The sequence below is a fragment of the Capricornis sumatraensis genome, chromosome 2 (assembly GCF_032405125.1).
Source record: "Capricornis sumatraensis isolate serow.1 chromosome 2, serow.2, whole genome shotgun sequence".
In the NCBI taxonomy this organism is placed as follows: domain Eukaryota; kingdom Metazoa; phylum Chordata; class Mammalia; order Artiodactyla; family Bovidae; genus Capricornis; species Capricornis sumatraensis.
Genome location: NC_091070.1, coordinates 32,302,360 through 32,320,109, shown reverse-complemented (window position 1 = coordinate 32,320,109; position 17,750 = coordinate 32,302,360). Strand labels below are relative to the sequence as shown.

Genomic DNA, 17,750 nt, shown 5'->3' with positions numbered 1-17,750 from the left:
ACGGTAAGCTGTCTACCTAAGGCTCTTTCTTAACTGCTCCCTGTATAAGACCCTTCACTCCTCCAGTCCTTTACCCCTTAAATTGATTGGTATTTACTGAGGATTTGCAGTGAGTTCAGCTTTTCTTTAAGCACCTTAGGAAATAAAGATGTATGAGACTTGTAACACATTGCCCTCATGGAATTTACTATATACATCTAAAAGGTAATGTTGTGGTTAAATATTGTAATTTTTAAAACTTGATGTAGACAAGAGACTAGGACAAAGAGTATTAGGGAAAGGAAAGCTACACCTTGGCTTTAGAAATGGCAAATCTTGGGTAGGTTGGTAGAGAAAACTAATCTTTGATTACTTGGGGAAGGAATGAGAAGGTATGGGCAAGAGAATTATTTCACGAGAAGATTCAGTAAACTTGGTAATACCTATCTCCTGTTTTTCCTCTTCCTTCTCCTCTCCTCTTAAATATGTCTCAAGGGTCAGCTCAAGTCCTACCTTTTCTGCAGATTCTCTCCTAACCACTTCAACATAAGTATGCTGCTGCTTTGTGTTTTGATATCACTTATATCTCTCATAATAATTTTTGCATAAAATATGTCCCAGATTAGATTAGACTCCTTTAAGAAACTGAGGGCATTTTTTTTTTTTTTTAGGTTTCTATGTGCATGGAAATACATGACTTACTTCCTATGTAATACATTTACTTTATATAGAAAAAGTCTGAAAGTCCTTTGAACCTTTCAGTTGTACAGGCTGACAAGTAAACGGGCTTGGATTCAGAATACTCAGATCATAGTTTGCCAAGAGATTTAAAAATAATGCCTTTACTGAACGGCTTATCATTTCTGAGGTGAAAAAAGATGAGTAAGAGTCAGTCCTACATTTGATGATTTTAGTGTAGAGTCAGACACAACTGAGCGACTTCACTTTTCACTTTTCACTTTCATGCATTGGAGAAGGAAATGGCAACCCACTCCAGTGTTCTTGCCTGGAGAATCCCAGGGATGGCAGAGCCTGGTGGGCTGCCATCTATGGGGTCACACAGAGTCGGACACGACTGAAGTGACTTAGCAGGTAGCAGGGATAATCCAAGTAATTGTAATATAAGATAGTTTGCATTCGATATTAGGACTTCTTGTCCCAATACCTCGCATTTATTTGAAAGAAAGAAAAAAAGTCTTCATGAAGCTGGTGCTTTTGGGCTGAGACTTGAAGGACTTAAAGTTAGCAGAAAACTTCACTAGAGGATTTTCTTAGAAGAAACAGAATAAGAAATAACAGGAAAGAAGGGGTTTCTTCACGAAACTGTGCTTTGGGAATCCATTTTGGCTAAATATTAGATGTGAATAGGGGCATAATAGGAAATAAGACTGGGAAGATAATTTGGATTGAGGGCAGAAGATAATTTGGATCTTCCTCTGAGTTATTTTTATTTTATCTTATGCCTAGTGGTATCACTGTCCCTCTCCTCAGTTATATTCTTCTTGTGTGTCTTTTTGTATTTACCCCTCCATTTCAGTGTTAGCTTCTTGAGGGCGGACTATATTATTAATCCAATAATTTCCAACACCAAACAAAAAAAATATAATACCATCTGATACTGAGACAGCTGATATACCTTCCAAGACTTTTTAATTGTCCGGAGATAAAATGTTTAATGATAGCCATGAGTCCTATGTGGCTATTTAAGTTTAAACTGTTAACTAAATTAATATTAAATAGAATAAAAACTTCAGTCTCTCAGTTGTACTGGCCACATTTAAGGTGCTCACTCCCATGTGATTCATTGTTTCTGTATTGGTCAGTGCAGACAGAGAACATTTCCATCTTGCATAAGGTTCTGTGGTTGGTGCTAGATTATCACAGAGGGGCTACTGTGGAGCAGGTACATTTCAGCAATTTATTAGACTTTAATTTTTTTTAATACTAAACTGTAGAAAAATAGATTGGTTAGTTACTAATGCTAAGACATTTGTTATTTTTAAATGTTAAAAACTTTGAAAGTTCATTATTCAGATTTTCTCTGATCTGTTTAATTACTAAAAACTGTGCATGCCTTGGTAAGAATGGGAACTTAGGTGCTTATTTTAAACAGCCAGATTTCAAAATAGATCCTGATTCAAGTATATTTTGAAAAATTATAATATGCCTTATTTTTATTATAGCTCATATATTTTGTGTCTTAAATAATAAATGAATTGTTATTTGGCTTAGAATAAATCCTTATATTTTAAAAGTGGTCACATTATTATTTATATTTCATTAGTTATTCATTTTATAATATAATGGCTGGGTAAATTAAATATATCAGTTCAGTTCAGTCTCTCAGTAGTGTCCAGCTCTCTGCAACCCCATGGACTGCGGCACGCCAGGCCTCCCTGTCCATCACCATCTTCCAGAGTTTACTCAAACTCAGGTCCATGGAGTCAGTGATGCCATCCAACCATTTCATCCTCTGTCGTCCCCTTCTCTTCCTGCCTTCAATTTTTCCCAGCATCAAGGTCTTTTCAAATGAGTCAGTTCTTTGCATCAGGTGGCCAAAGTATTGGAGTTTCAGCTTCAACATCAGTCCTTCCATTGAATATTCAGGACTAATTTCCTTTAGGATGGACTGGCAATTAATTGATTACTTAATTAGTATAAATTAAATATACAGAAAACCAATATGCTAAAGAAAACTTATAAATTGATAGTTTGTAAGTAATTTATTATTGACAGTGTGCCTATTTCTTGTCAGATATGATCCTTTTAAGAAGTTAGGGCTTCCAGGGTGATTATTTTAGAAAATACATTCTTTGTTGGGAGAGAGAAAATAATGATGAACATGTTCTTATTTTATATTTCAGGTAATATCTCCCAGTTGTAATGATGATATCACAGTGAAAAAAGACCAGTGTTTAATTCGGTCATTTATCGATTCTAAATTGTGAGTAATGAATCACTTAATAGTGTTACATTGGGAGGAAAAAAATGGAAATCAGAACTTTAAAGGTTTAATCATTTTATGAACCTGAGAAGTTATTACCTAAAATCTTTTCTTTTTTTATAATGTAGATTATTTTTTATTTGAAAATTTTATATAAAACTGAATAATATATGAGTAATATTTTTAAAGTTTTTAAATGAAGTATAGTATTGATTTTCTCCCTAATTGTAAGAATTCTATATTTTTATCATGTGTACCATTTCATATTATGAAAAATGAAATTTACTTTTAATGGGATTTATATTACTAGAATAATTATTTTGACTTTTTTCTGATTAAAAGTCATATTTTGAACTCCAGTAAAATTTAATTTTAAAAAAAAAGTCAGATTTTTTAGAAGCCCTTAACCTCAACTTTACTTTTTTCTAAAAAACTGTAGAATTATCTGTTTATTGAGTTGTGATTCTCTGTGAAAAATTTGATACCATAATGTATCTAACAATGATAAAAAATTTTAATATTACCTTCTGTTGAATTTTTCTTACTAAATGGCATAGTAAATTTGAGAAATATGAAAGATCAAAATAGTATAAGGGAAGTACCATGCTGATTGAACCACCCCATTCTGTGTGCAGGAAGGTTGCATAAATAGAAATATTACAAATGTGAGGCTCTCAAATTAGTGTACTTTGAGTATGTGCATCTTTAGAATTAAGATATTAGCTTTGCCTATATTACCTCTGGCCCTTTTTTTTAAGAATTAGGGTATACATGGTCTTTTTAAAATAATTTATAGGTAATTTTGATTTTGAGATTTATATTTTCTAGGTGTTAACATGACTATTTAAGTGATAATTCTTATTTAATAATGGTTTCCCTCCCATTTATTCTTCTCTATAATTAGTTATTCTATAGCAAGAAAGGATATCAAGGAAGTAGACATTCTCAATCTGCCTGAATCTGAGCTCTCTGCTAAACCAGGTAAAATAAGGATGACTCAGTCTATTATTTCATGGTGTGATGCTGTAAATGGCAAATTTAGCGACTAAAACAAGACAGTATTTTCTGGCACCATTTGAGCTGTTTTGAGTTGTTATCTGTTCTTCTTTGATGCCTTTTTTAGTTTCTAGATAAAGCATTTGACCTGTAATACTTTTTATGTTTTATGTGAACATTTCTGACAGTATTCTTTAGAGAAAAATAAACATTAATATAATACTGTAACTTATGAAATATATTTAGATTTACGGTATCATTTTAGAAGTAATAGCTGAATTTGAATCCAGATCTTCTGACTCTGAATGTCATGGCTTTCTATTCTATGCTGCTAATTGCATAACAAATGCTGAAATACATTTTTACTTTTAGGGCTGCAGAAAGCAAGCATCTTCTTAAAAACTAGAGTTGTTCCTGATAATTGGAAAATGGATATAAGTGAAATCCTTGAATCATCCAGTAGTGATGATGAAGATGGTCCAGCTGAAGAAAATGATGAAGAGAAGTTAAAGGAGGCCAAAAAGGAAGAAGAAGAGATGGTAGGTGAAATTTCATGTTTGTAACATATAGAAATAGTTTAATACTCTATAAAAATAATGCCTTCCAATATCTTCCCGATGGTTAGATTATTTGTTGTTGTCTTTTTCTAGCTCAACTTTATTTGGAGGAGGAGGATCTTTATGGCCTTCTTAGTAGGCAAATCAGAACTAATTTTTAGTGTGTAAGAGATTACAGGAGCTTCCCAGGTGGTGCTAGTGGTAAAGAACCTGCCTGCCAATGCAGGAGACAAGAGACATGGGTTCAATCCCTGGGTCAGGAAGATGCCGTGGGGAAGGGCATGGCAACCCACTCCAGTATTCTTGCCTAGAGAATCCCATGGACAGAGGAGCCTGGCAGACTACGGTCCAGTCCATAGAGTCACAGGAGAGTTGGACACAACTGAAGCAACTTAACACACACACAAGAGATTACATAGAAGAACTTTTCAGGTTAAATGAGCAACAAGTGCATTTATTAACATCTTTTCCAAATAACCAAGGAGGAAGACAGTGTAACTTTTAGGTATGTTCCATGTGTTAGTTAACTCATTTAAATTACTGCTAGATGGAATAACTGTTGCTATTCTACTTTAAAGAGAAAAGTGAGAATCAGAAAGGTTAAGTAACTTTCCCAAGATGGCAGAGCTCAAATGTGGAGAACAGAGATTTGAACGCAGGTCTGGTTTGTCTGAACTTTGAAATCTCAGCTCTTTTAGACATTTCACAGTATCTCAAGGATAATGGGGATTTAAAAATCCTATCTAAACTGAAAGAATATTTTGTTTGGCAGTTGGATAAATCATAGAGAAGATTCAGATTCTGTTTTATAAATGTTAATGGTTTTCTTTGTGGTATCACTGTGTTCTTTGAGAATGTATATGTAATTGTAGGAAATCATTCATGAAGCTCCACATAATTGCTTACATGAATATTGCTGTCTATTTGTTCAGCAATGTTTTGCTAAGTGGTATAAACTATTCAGTATATTTTTGGCTGTTTTGAGGTAAAGGGGCTTGGTGGCAGACAAAGAGAATGAGTTTACTTAAAAAGAAGACCTATTTGAGCATCAAAAATATTTGCTTGGAAAAAACATGGAGTGCTTGTTTCTTCTTGGATACACAAATATGAATTTATAAAGCAAAATGAGTATACTTGTGTGTGATATAGGGTATACAGTGTTTGTTTCCTTTTACTTCCCCTGCAGTATTTGGTTTTTTGCACTCTGAAATCAGAATGGCGGTTCATACTTACAGGCTGCCTACAGAGTTGCCATAGTAACGTGCTGTTGGTTTTAAGTGAGCATGCTCGGAAAGACAGGAAGGTTTTGCAGAGGCTTGGCAGGTTGCCAATGGAGGTTTGCCAGATGCTTTGAAATGGGCTGTCTTTCTTTTGCTTTCATGTAATGTCTGATTTTTATGTGGAAGAGAATGTAAGTAGTGCTGTATAACCCTGCGGATGCTATGCCCTAAGAGGGAAAGCAAATATTTGCAAGTCAGACTGAAAGATGTTCAGACACTGTACTGATTAAGTAGAAGGGGAATCTAACCATTTTGCATGTGAAAGAAAATGCAGCATATAGGTAAGATTTTTTTTATATATATGTTACCATTTTGATTGCCAAAAATGAGGTTAAATAAGAATTTTAGATATTGATGATGTGGCTGATATGGTAGGACTCGTAACTAAGCTTAATTGTTTCATGTAAAAGACAGTAGGAGTCTATTTTTAGAATATTAGAGGATGAAGGCTTTTTCTGAAATATAGATTTTGAAATGAAAATGATAATGACAGTTTGGCAAAATTCAGGATTTGAAGTCTAAATATTAAATGTGATTTTTGTATTTTTATGTGTATTTATTTATAGATTATATGTTTTCAGGGTAAATAGGCCACATTTTCAGGGTGTGAACTGTTGCAGTCTGGGTTTGCCTTTTTTTTTTTAACGTTGAAGTTAGGATCTTATGTTACAAAATACTGAAATACATTAGTCTCTTTATTTTTGTTAATACTTTTAATTGGTATCCCTTTCAAAATGCATTTTTCCTACTCCTTCCCTGCCCCCCCCAAAAAAACCCTGAAATTTTAAACAAAGAGGTTTAAAAAGGCTTTGTAGTAAGGTTAAAGATGATGGCCATAAAATAGTAAGTAATAAATAGTGCTCTTATTATAGCTATTAATTTCATAAAGGTCATAATGTTTTATTTAAGCTGTGAGTAAATGTTAGTAAAAAAGACTGAAGAGCAGAGGCAGGCTACCTATTGTTTGCAGGTAGTAAGTAAAGAAATTTTAAAAGGTAAGGACCTTTGTAAGGAGAATGTCTTCTTAAAATCTATTACTTTAATTACGAACCTGTTAAGATTAAGTGAACCAAGATGCTTTTCATCTACTGAAAAAGAAAAAGCAAAATCACAAAATATGGTCACTGATTATAAGATAATTTAAAACTATTTTTCATATCTTAATTTTCTTAGCATGTGCTTTATTGTATTGCCTAATGAAACTAATTTCTTCATTTTCTGTGGCTATACAAGTAGATTTTCTTCTGAGATTTTGGTTGCTTTGGGAAAAAAAATCAGCTGCATTTCATGCTCTTGGATTTAAGCTTTGGATGCTGAATCATTCTAACCTGTCTTGAACAGTAATTTTTAAAATTTGATGTATTGTAAAACTGAAAAGCATTTTAATCTGTATTTAGCAAAGGAAAAAAATGGGTATGGTATAAAAGGGAATTAAAATCTGATAAGCCAGGGCCTACCTGGCTTAGTCATTATAGGCCTTTACTACATGAGTGAGGTTAGGCTGTTACGTTACATTATATTTCATTCTTCCAAAATTTAGTTACTCTGTGCTTTTCATGAAGATTTAATATTGCTTTACAATGATAAAAAAAAAAGAGCTTTTATAACCACTATAACAGTATTTTATCCTGCCATTTGGTGTTTGTAAATTTTATGCAGTAGAATCAAACAAGTGTTAGACACTTCTGCAGTGCTAATGGGCAGTGGACATTGTTTTTATATTTGATACTTTGAGTACCCTAACATAGCCTTAATAAGGAAATTTGAGATTTACCATGGAAGAGCATCTTTTTTACTTAATATTATTTTGAATTTCTGAGCATTAGTGGTTTAGGATTTGAGTATAATATACATATTTCATATTGTTACTGAGTAGGAAGAGGCTTGAGAGTCTGATAGGAAGTTAGTTCCTATCTATATTGATGACTTTAACTTATTGATAATTATATTGAAAAAGATTCTGGAGAATATTTTTGTGGGTATTACTAAAATGTCTTTTGTCAAGACATTTTTATATTAGAAAAGATATTACTGAATTTCCTTTTGAATTTTGAAACTGAAAAGTAAGTGTAAACACAAACAGTGATATCAGGTATTCATATACTCCCAACTTATATTCACTTTGGATCAATGTAGGACAGTTGTCTAAGAATAAAATAAATAGGTGATTGTTTAGAAGACTGACTTTGACTACTCTTAGCTCTTTTATGCTTTTGATTTGCTATAGGTAGGCTTATATGTTGGAACCTCCCAAAAATCTTCTCTGCTTTCATACTTAGTAATGAAAATTTGAATTTAGTGAATTTTTATAAAAATGCTCTTTTTTGTTTAGAAGTATTGGTTCACATTTTTCCAATTGTTGAATTTCTAAAAATCACTGTTACTTTGAATTCCTAGGATTATATTCCGTTATTATAAAAATCATATAAGTGCCTGATTTTTTTAATTCATGGAAATTTGAGTACTTAAATCAAGTGTTATTTGTGTGTGTTTATGCCTTTTTTAGATAAACCATAAGGGCATTTGTTAGTGATCATTTAAGATCACTTTAGGTATAAACCTATAGTAAATGCTTGATAACTCAGAAAAATACTGTTAAATCAATAAAATTGATAGAAGAATTTAAAGGTAATGTTACTATTTTAGGTATATCTAATAACTTCAGCTGTCAACTAAGTATTTCTAAGCGAGTCTTATAAAGCCAGTTTTCAATAAATAAGTGAAAATTTAGCTTGCATTCAAATATAACTTATTTGCTAAAGTTTAGCCTATTAAACAAGCAAGCAAAAGTGACCTAATGTGTTTAGCACAACCTTTTTTTCCACAATGCTAGTATAAAACTCTGACCAAGTTAGAATCACTTAATCAGATTAATGAGGATTGCACATTTGTACACACAGATACTGCTACATTTTTATGCATTTATAGAAAAATGTGTCTTATAGTTACGGTAGTATAACTGAGTTTAAAGCCTTAGATTTAATAGCATCCGAGCTACAGCTTGATGACTGAAAGTAAGATGAGTAAACCTTTTCAAATGGGGTGGGAGAAATAACTAATTTGTTATAGGCAAGTGGTTGTTAAACTGTTTTCTGAAATTATGAAACAGTGTCTTACTATACAATGAATGTATCATGCATGATATGTGGTTTTTTAAATTTTCTATTTAAGTGTACCCTACAGAGAAGAATGATACAACTGTAAATTTTATTGTTAACAAATTTCCTTGGGTCTTCAACACCATTAGTCAGTTCTCAGTTTCTATAATCATTATCTCCTTTATGCCAACAACCCTACCCCTACTCTGCTCACTTAGGAAAGAGATTAGGAACTTCACACTGGGAGCCAGCTCTAAACCATACCTGCCTGCTCTTCTTTGCTTAATGTACAGTTAATAATATGTTGTCCTCTTCTGTAAGATGAGTCCCTCTTTTTATGCTCTGGATCTCATTCCCTTCTTCCTTGTCTTAGACTGTGATGTATCCCTTTTCTTCCCAGCATCTTTTATCTATTCCTTTCTGTTGTATTCTTCTTATTAGCCTTTTAAAACATGCTTACATCTCTTCCAACCTTCTGGGAACTGCACAGACTCCTTCCACCAACCCCTCCACCTTACGGCCAGATTGCTCAGAGTTCTATACGCTGTTCTGTTTTCCTGTAGTGCCTCTTGTATTTTACCACACCGAAAACAGCTTTACTGAGGTCCCTAGTGACCTCCAACAAATTTTTGTGCCAAGTTCAACAAATTTTTGTGCTAAGTCCAATAAAATTTTATCATGATTTCATTTGACTCCTTAGTAGTATTCAGCATCTTTGACTTGCCTGCCTTCTAAAATCAGCTGACATACATGATATTACATTTTTTTCTTGTTTTGCTGTTCATTGTTGTTCAGTTGCTAAGTCACGTTCAACTCTGTGACCCCATGGACTGCAGCACGCCAGGCTCCTTGGTCCTTCACTATCTCATGGAGTTTGCTCAGATTCTTTCCTTTCTGGTTTACTTCCTAACTAAATGATGTATTGACTCCAAATCTATATGTGCATCAATGCACATGATGTCTCATGTCCTTTTTAAAATTAATTTTTATTGGAGTATAGTTGCTTTACAATGTTATATTAGTTTCTGGCTTTTATATCTCTTTTTAGCTCCAGACATTTCTATTAAACTTTCAGTGAGGATTTCTTCATATTTTGTAAGTCCTCAGACTCAATAGGTGCAAGACTGCACTCATCCCCAAAACCTGTCCTTTCCCTGTTTGTTCCTAATTCATTTGAATGGAAGCACCATTCACCTAATTACTCAAGCTAGATAAATGAAAGTCACCTTAATCTCCTCACTCTTGCCTCTTTCTAGTCTGTCGCCCTAGTCCAAGCCGCTCTTCTCTGTCACCTAGCTAGACTGCTACAATAGCAACTTGTTCTTCCCACATCTGTCCGTGCTTTCCCTGCTCCAGTCTATTCTCTGTACTGCATTGAAGTGGGTTTTTTAAAACTAAGTATATAAAAATGGGATTCCTCTTGGAATAAATTAATCTTAGGGCACAAAATAATAAATAAAACTAAATGCCAGTCATTGATAATAAAATTGTGACTAAAATCAGCTTGTCTTTAACCTCATGGAACTTCCTGAGTATTTTAACACATTGAAACTTTGAGGAGTACAAACAAACTCAGCATCAACACTTCTCTCTCACTCTCCTGCGTGCTCTCACTCTTTCTTTCAGGGGGAGGGTTCATCTTTCCATCATCAGGCGGCAAGACTCATTCAGGCACTGATTTCTCCTCATTGCAGACTGTGACAGTAACTCCCGTTTCCCTTCCAATCCATCAAACTTATTCTTGGCAGAGAACTTTTAAAAATATAACTCTGACCTAATTCTTATTTAGCTCTCTCAAACCTCATATCTATGCACAGTGTCCAATTTTGATTCTCTAGTATATCATCTAACAAACCATAGCATGACATGCCACATTTTGTTGAATTGACTGGTTTTATATTTCTCCACCTCCTGCTAGACTTGAGGCCCCAAAGTGGAAGGCCAAAAGTGCCTTCTCATTTTAATTGTGGCAGAAGTCTGTGATTCATCATGATCAAAAATGTTTGAGCTGTATTTGAAGACATACTATTCAAAGTTAGAAATTTCATAAAATAATAGTAGCTAGGGTTTCCCTGATGGCTCAGCAGTAAAGAATCCACCTGCAGTGTGAGAGATGATGGTCTGATCCCTGGGTTGGGAAGATACCTGGAGGAGGAAATGGCAACCTGCTCCAGTATTCTTGCCTGGAAAATCCCATGGACAGAGTAGCCTGGCGCACTGCAGTCCAAAAGGTCACAGAGAGTTGGACACAACTGAGTGAGCGCACAGATAGATACACAGCTACCTGTAATACCAGGTAGTGTCTATTGCAAGTAACTAAAATTGTAAGTTCCTGGAAATTATGATCATATTCATGCCTCTTCTATATCCTTAACTCTCTATTGCTGACGTTTTACTGGATGCATAGTTAGCTTCACATGTTTGATTAAATGAAGGAAAGAAGGCTCATCAGCAGTCTAGTGTACTCCACCTCCCATTATTACGACTCCAACTCCAAAACCCTTGAGGGAGGCAGCACCCTCTGGCTCCTGACCAGGAGATAGACCCTGTAGGTGTGAGAATACTGTGAGCAGAGAAAGCACTCTGTGATAGCAAACACAAGCCCTAATATTCTAGTCTTAAAGGCAGAGTCTTCTAGTTGGAGACATTGTTTTTCTACCATATGCAATTTTACTCTAAGGTGACTAACAAGATAGCTAATTTTTAAAAAGTGATGGTGTAAGAATTACTTATTAGATTAAGCAATTTTGATTTTTACAAAGACCCATCAGATAAATGTAAAACTTTGTATATAACCTCATCTTATATTTTTTACTTGAAATAAATTTTCTCTCAGGCAGTTGCTTTTAACTTAAATTCTTTATTCATTTATATCTTGTTTTTACACCTGATGACTGCATTCTGTACTTAGCAGTTTTAGGGCCATGGTTTCTCATGGACATAAAGCACTCTTGATAGTCACTACTTTTAATAAATTTAAATTATTGACTTTTTATCTATAAAGCTATATTCTTTAGCATTAAAAATTTATCAGATGTTTGGTAAAACTTAATGAATGTCAAATTTGCATTTGATGGGTTCATTTTATTTACTTGCTTTTAGAAGAAACTTTGTTTTCAAATCAGTGTCTTTTTTTAAAAAAAAGATTTGCTTTTTACATGTACTGGATACAACAGTCTTTAAATTCTGTAAGATGATAAATACTAAAAATGAGGTATTAGTCTGAGGAGAGACTATTATGATTATGAGGGACAGGCAAAGCATAGAGCCAGTCTGGTATAAGTTGTTTTGTTTTTCCCCCTACCAGAATTCCTTAAAATTCACATCTGAAATAATTTATAGGCTGCCAGATTACTCAGTTGAGTTAACTCATTGGCAGTTGTTTTAATAACCTTGCAAAGGGGGCTTCCCTGGTGCTTAGTGGTGAAGAGTCCATCTGCCATTGCAGGAGACATGAGTCCAGTCCCTGATCCAGGAAGATCCCACATACTGTGGAGCAACTAAGCCCATACCCCACAAGTACTGAGTGTTTTGTGCTCTAGAGCTTGGGAGCCCCAACTACTGAGCCCACGTGCCATGACTACTGAAGCCTGTGTGCCCTAGAGCCCATGCTCTGCAACAGTAGAAGTCACTGCAGTGAGAAGCTCGTGCACGGCACCTAGAGAAAAGCCTGTGTAGCAACAAAAACAGTACAGCCAGAAAGAAACAAATTGAAAAAAAAAGTGCAAAAGCAAAATTTTTTAATTCACTTGGGGAAAAATTGCCACCTGTTGGTTTGAGCATTTAGTAAACACTTCTGTTAACTCTGTAGTGATTATAAAGTCTGTATATTGCTAAATTTTGAGGCTTACTAGAACTTTGACTTAAGTTTCTTATATTTTATTAAAGTGAAACTACTCCAGTGTTAGAAATCATTCTTAATGTAATAAAAGAAAAAACAAGATTGTACTAAAAGATCTTACTCCCTTTCCCTTGATTGCCTGATGCTTTTTAAAAATTATATATTTAATTGACCTAGATGGCATGATTTTTAAAAATATATTTTAATCAACTACATATTAGCTATTCAAAATTTTTTGAAAATACATGACTTTAATGAGCTAATTGCTCTCTGAACTTGTGAGCTCTCAATGTTTATTGCTTGACACTGCCTTTGCTTTGAGTATGGCTTTGAATTCTTTTGGAACACAAAAATAGTGGTACTCTGAAGTTAAATTATGATTATGTATATGGAAGAAATATATGATTATGTATATGGAAGAAATATATATATCCATGTTTTGTTTGTTTCTCCATAGTATTGTTAAACTTAAGAATTTTCCCAAATATCAGTTTTTAAGTAGTCTACCAGAAAGGGAAATATTTTATTAAAATCCATAATCCATTTGTATAAGAAGAAATGATTAGGTTTCTATAATTAGTAAAACAACAAACAAATAGGTATTTGTAGGAATAGTTGTTTCTGCATGAATGTTTCCATTAGTGTTTTTTTTTCCATAGAGCTAAATTTTAGTGTGTATTTAGTTTCTGTCCCTAAGAAGTAATGTTCATTGTTCTATTTTAAAGGGTTGCAAAGTCAACTACAGAAGCCGTGCATGAAAGACAAATGAGAAAAGCAGGCTACTGTGAAGCAAGAGGGACTCGTGGAGTCTGAGACAAAATAAAATTTATGTGGCTCATTTAAGTTTCTCTAAAACATTGTGCAATCCAAACAAATAACCTTTGCCATGTGACTTTTCTGCCTCTAGTTTATATTCATTTCAACAGTAACAAAGGTTAATGTATGTGGATTACTTGAAAGTAACATGTTTGTAATTATTATGCTCGTCTATCAATATATTCACTCGGAACACATGGTATTTTGAGGATTTTTTTAAAAAACAACAAATGAGGTAAAAACACTCTCACTCCATTCCAGAACCTTTTCCGCGTGGCTAACCTTGGTCCCCATGGTGAGAATTGAAGGGAAGTTTCAAGTGATAAAGAGTAGAGACTGTGTTTCTGGACGGTTGCATCAAAGTAGCTGTATCAGAGTATGAATTAAAATCTGACATAGGATTTTGAAAAAAATTCATATTTTCTGGGTTCAGTAAAATTGGGGGTTTACAAAAAAAAAAAAAAAGAGGGCAGTATATCCTTCTATTCGTTGTTCTATACATTTATTGTCTTTGACCTTTGCAGCCTGAGGAAGAACCTGATCCTGAAGAGAGGGACAACTTCCTCCAACAGCTTTATAAGTTTATGGAAGACAGAGGTATTTTCATGCTTATTGTTTTAAAATAGACATTTCTAGGAATTCCCTGACAGTCCAGTGTTTAGGACATGGTGCTTTTGCTGTCATGGGCCCAAGTTCAATCCCTGATCTGGGAACTAGTGCAGCATTGTGTCTCCCCCCAACCCGAAAGGTAGATTTTTTTTTTTTTTTACTGTTTTATGTTCTATGTTTATATATCATTTTTGCTTAAAGCATGGGTATATGGATTTGTATTTCCAGCCTAAGAATCAGTTATAGCTATTAATAATAACTAAGTATTGGGAATAAAGACATCTACTTTATTGCTACTACTACTGTTAGTACTACTAGTATCTATTTTGAGTACAAATAGATACTATAACTACTAATACCTATTTTGAGTACAAATGTAGAGGAAAAGTAGTTGTGATATAGTTAAATTTTATCTCCTTGAGACTTATAAAACCAGAAAATATTATAGTAATAATTGAGTAACAGAAAGTGAGCAGTCATAATGTAAATCTACATACCCATTATTTACTAATGCTGTTTTTGTGGCAAGTAATCTAGTCTGACCCTTGGTCTCAACAAATTAAACATAATGGATTAGCTTCTATCTAAATAGAGTAGGATTTCTAATAAAGCTAGAAGAAATAGAGCCTTTATAAATCATAGTTGGTGACATTACATCAGTCCTTGGAAATCCTCAGATATGTTGGTCGTAGACATTTTGTGGCCTTCAGAAGTGAGCCTTCAGATTACTACCAACAGTCTTAACATTTGTGTTAAAGCACTAAAATGAAACCATGGCCTAAAATATGCCCTTTTCATTGTGTGTGTTTTTGCCCAGGCTTCTTGAAGCAGCAGCATTATTGGCTACACCTTGCAGGCCCAAGGTTTGATTCAGTTTTATCCAAATTCAGTGGCAGTTAGAGAGGTGATTTTACTAGTTCTGGAAGTATAATAAATCTAAAGATCACCACAGTCCTGTATAAAGAATATAGAGAATATTTTGTGTTGTCTTACATAATTTGAGCATCTTTAAAATATATGCCTCTGATTAATGATATTTGGGAAATTAGAAATTGATAAGCTTTGTTTTCAACTTAGTATTTTCCATTGAAATTAACAATGTATTTCGGCTCTTGAATATTAAAAAGGTACTCCAATCAACAAACCACCTGTTTTGGGCTATAAAGATCTCAACCTCTTCAAGCTCTTCAGACTGGTTTATCATCAAGGTGGATGTGACAATGTAAGTAAGACTGTAATGAAAATCAAAATTGTCTAGCATTGCACTGTTATATGTACTTTAGGTAATAAACACATTTTCTTAATGAACATAGAATATTAGTATAAAGATCATTTCCCTTTGCAAACGTTAACAAATAAAAACTTAATTTTCCAGATTGATAGTGGTGCTGTATGGAAGCAAATTTATATGGACCTTGGCATTCCTATTTTGAATTCAGCTGCTTCCTACAATGTAAAAACTGCTTATAGAAAGTAAGTAGTATAGTTTATTCATCAAAGAATACATAATTACAAGGAATATTTTCCATTTAATTTGTTAACAGTTAAGTAAGAACACATCAGTTAAAGAACATTAAAGTTAGAGAAAGTACATAAAAAGGTTTACGTTAGTGGATACTGTGATTGAAAGTTACTTCAATGCAACAAGTCTACTTTACTCTGTTTTTCATGTTTGGATTTTGTTTTCAAAATTAGAGATACAGGCAGTATCTCTAATTGTCTGAAATTACATGTTCTAGAATTGTGTCTTTTATAGTGAACAGCCTTCATATTAAAACTATGATAGCTGTGTTCCATTATCACAAGCTCAGATTTTTCAGGAAAGAAATTTTATTTTCTGGTCAGTATTTCTACTATCCTAAATAAAACACCAAGAAACCAGTAACAGGAAAAGTACTTTGTATTAAAAGGCTTGTGTTTTACTTTTCAAAAAATATTTATTTAATGTATAGTAATCAAATTAAATATAATGACTAAGATTTCTTAAAATGAAATGTCATTTGTTTAGGTATCTCTATGGTTTTGAGGAGTACTGCCGTTCTGCAAATATTCAGTTCAGAACTATTCACCACCATGAACCAAAAGTAAAAGAGGAAAAAAAAGACTTAGAAGAATCCATGGAAGAGGAGGCCCCAAAAGTAGATCAAGAAATGCCTTTAGTAGAAGTGAAGAGTGAACCTGAGGAAAATATTGATTCAAACAGTGAAAGTGAAAGAGAAGAAGTAGAATTAAAATCTCCAAGGGTGAGTACTTAATACCCAGTTTTTTTAAGCGTTATTTTAGTCTTTTTAATATGGGCAGTTTCAGATATATAAAAAAATACTCCTATGAATATAGTTTATTTTGTAGTATTTAGTTATGCTTCAGCCAAGCTAGCTTTACTCCCTTTGTCTAAATATATCACATATTATTTCTTGTTCTCTATTTATATCTGTTCAAGCGATTCTCAAGTGAGGTCATTCTCAAATATTCACTTCCTTCGAGTCTTTTGCTAACGTGTCAGGTCACTGAAGCAAATCCTGGTCAAGCATGTCTGCTCAGTCACTAAGTCGTGTCCAACTCTTTGTGATCTCATGGACTGTAGGTCTGCCAGGCTCCTCCGTCCGTGGGATTCTCCAGGCAAGAATACTGGAGCGGGTTGCCATTTCCTCCTCCAGGGTATCTTCCCAACCCAGGGATCGAACCAGCATCTCCTCCTTCGACAGGTGTATTCTTTTACCACTGAGCCACCTGGGAAGCCCCTGTCCTGTTCAGTCCCTCTAATGTTGCTCTGTCTTATTTACTTATTTATTCTGTTTATTATTTATTGTTCTTTTACCACACTCTGAGCTAGAATCACACTCCACAACGGCAGAGATTAGTGTTATTCCATTCATTCAGAGATCCCAGGCATCTAGAATAGTGCCTTGCACATATTAAGGACTTTCTAGATGGTTGAGTGAATGAATCTCCTGTTTATAATACCTGTGTCCTCAGCCAGGTGGGATCTTTGCTTTCTCTTTACTTACTCCACAACACACTGTACAGCTCTTGGGGCAGTTTTTCATGCCCTGCCTTCTTTCCTGGTCACATGCATCCTGGTTTTGTCTTCTAACTCTGCTCTTCCTCTCCACTAATATATAATTCAAGTCAGGAGTTGTCACCCACTGTTTTGATCATTGTCTGATGATGTCTACACAGTAGGTTTTATCAAATTTTAGAAGTAGAAAAAAAAATTTACCACATTGTGAAAGGAGTTCAGTTATTGTAATAATACATCTTATTAAAAGACAAGGTGAAAAAAAAAAAAAAGACAAGGTGAAGTCATCTATTTGCTCAGAAACCATTTTTTAAAACTGTTCATTTTACTTAGTAAGTGGCACTTTATAGTGAATTTCATGAAACCTCCAGATTGCTTTGTTTCTTTTCTTAATTTTTAAAGATTATGGTAAAGAAACATGACATTTGTCATCTTAACCATTTTTACATGTACAGTTCAGTGGCATTAACTACATTCATATTGTTTTATGACCATCACCATCATCTATCTCCAGAACTTATTTCATCTTGGAAAACTGAAACTCTGCCTGTTGAACAGTAACTCCTCATTCTTCTCTTCCCCAGCCTCTGGCAACCACCAGTCTACTTTAT

General features: G+C 34.0%; 1 protein-coding gene across 1 annotated transcript in view; it reads left to right on the top strand.

Moving 5' to 3' along the window:
* The window catches only part of ARID4A (AT-rich interaction domain 4A), a 57,324-nt gene that overhangs the window by 15,253 nt on the left and 24,321 nt on the right, over positions 1 to 17,750 (top strand). The window contains exons 8-14 of the mRNA XM_068992229.1: positions 2,844 to 2,923; positions 3,828 to 3,904; positions 4,292 to 4,458; positions 14,036 to 14,108; positions 15,248 to 15,342; positions 15,496 to 15,593; positions 16,129 to 16,363. Coding sequence (XP_068848330.1) covers positions 2,844 to 2,923; positions 3,828 to 3,904; positions 4,292 to 4,458; positions 14,036 to 14,108; positions 15,248 to 15,342; positions 15,496 to 15,593; positions 16,129 to 16,363 — 825 coding nt within the window. The remainder of the gene's footprint in view (positions 1 to 2,843; positions 2,924 to 3,827; positions 3,905 to 4,291; positions 4,459 to 14,035; positions 14,109 to 15,247; positions 15,343 to 15,495; positions 15,594 to 16,128; positions 16,364 to 17,750) is intronic.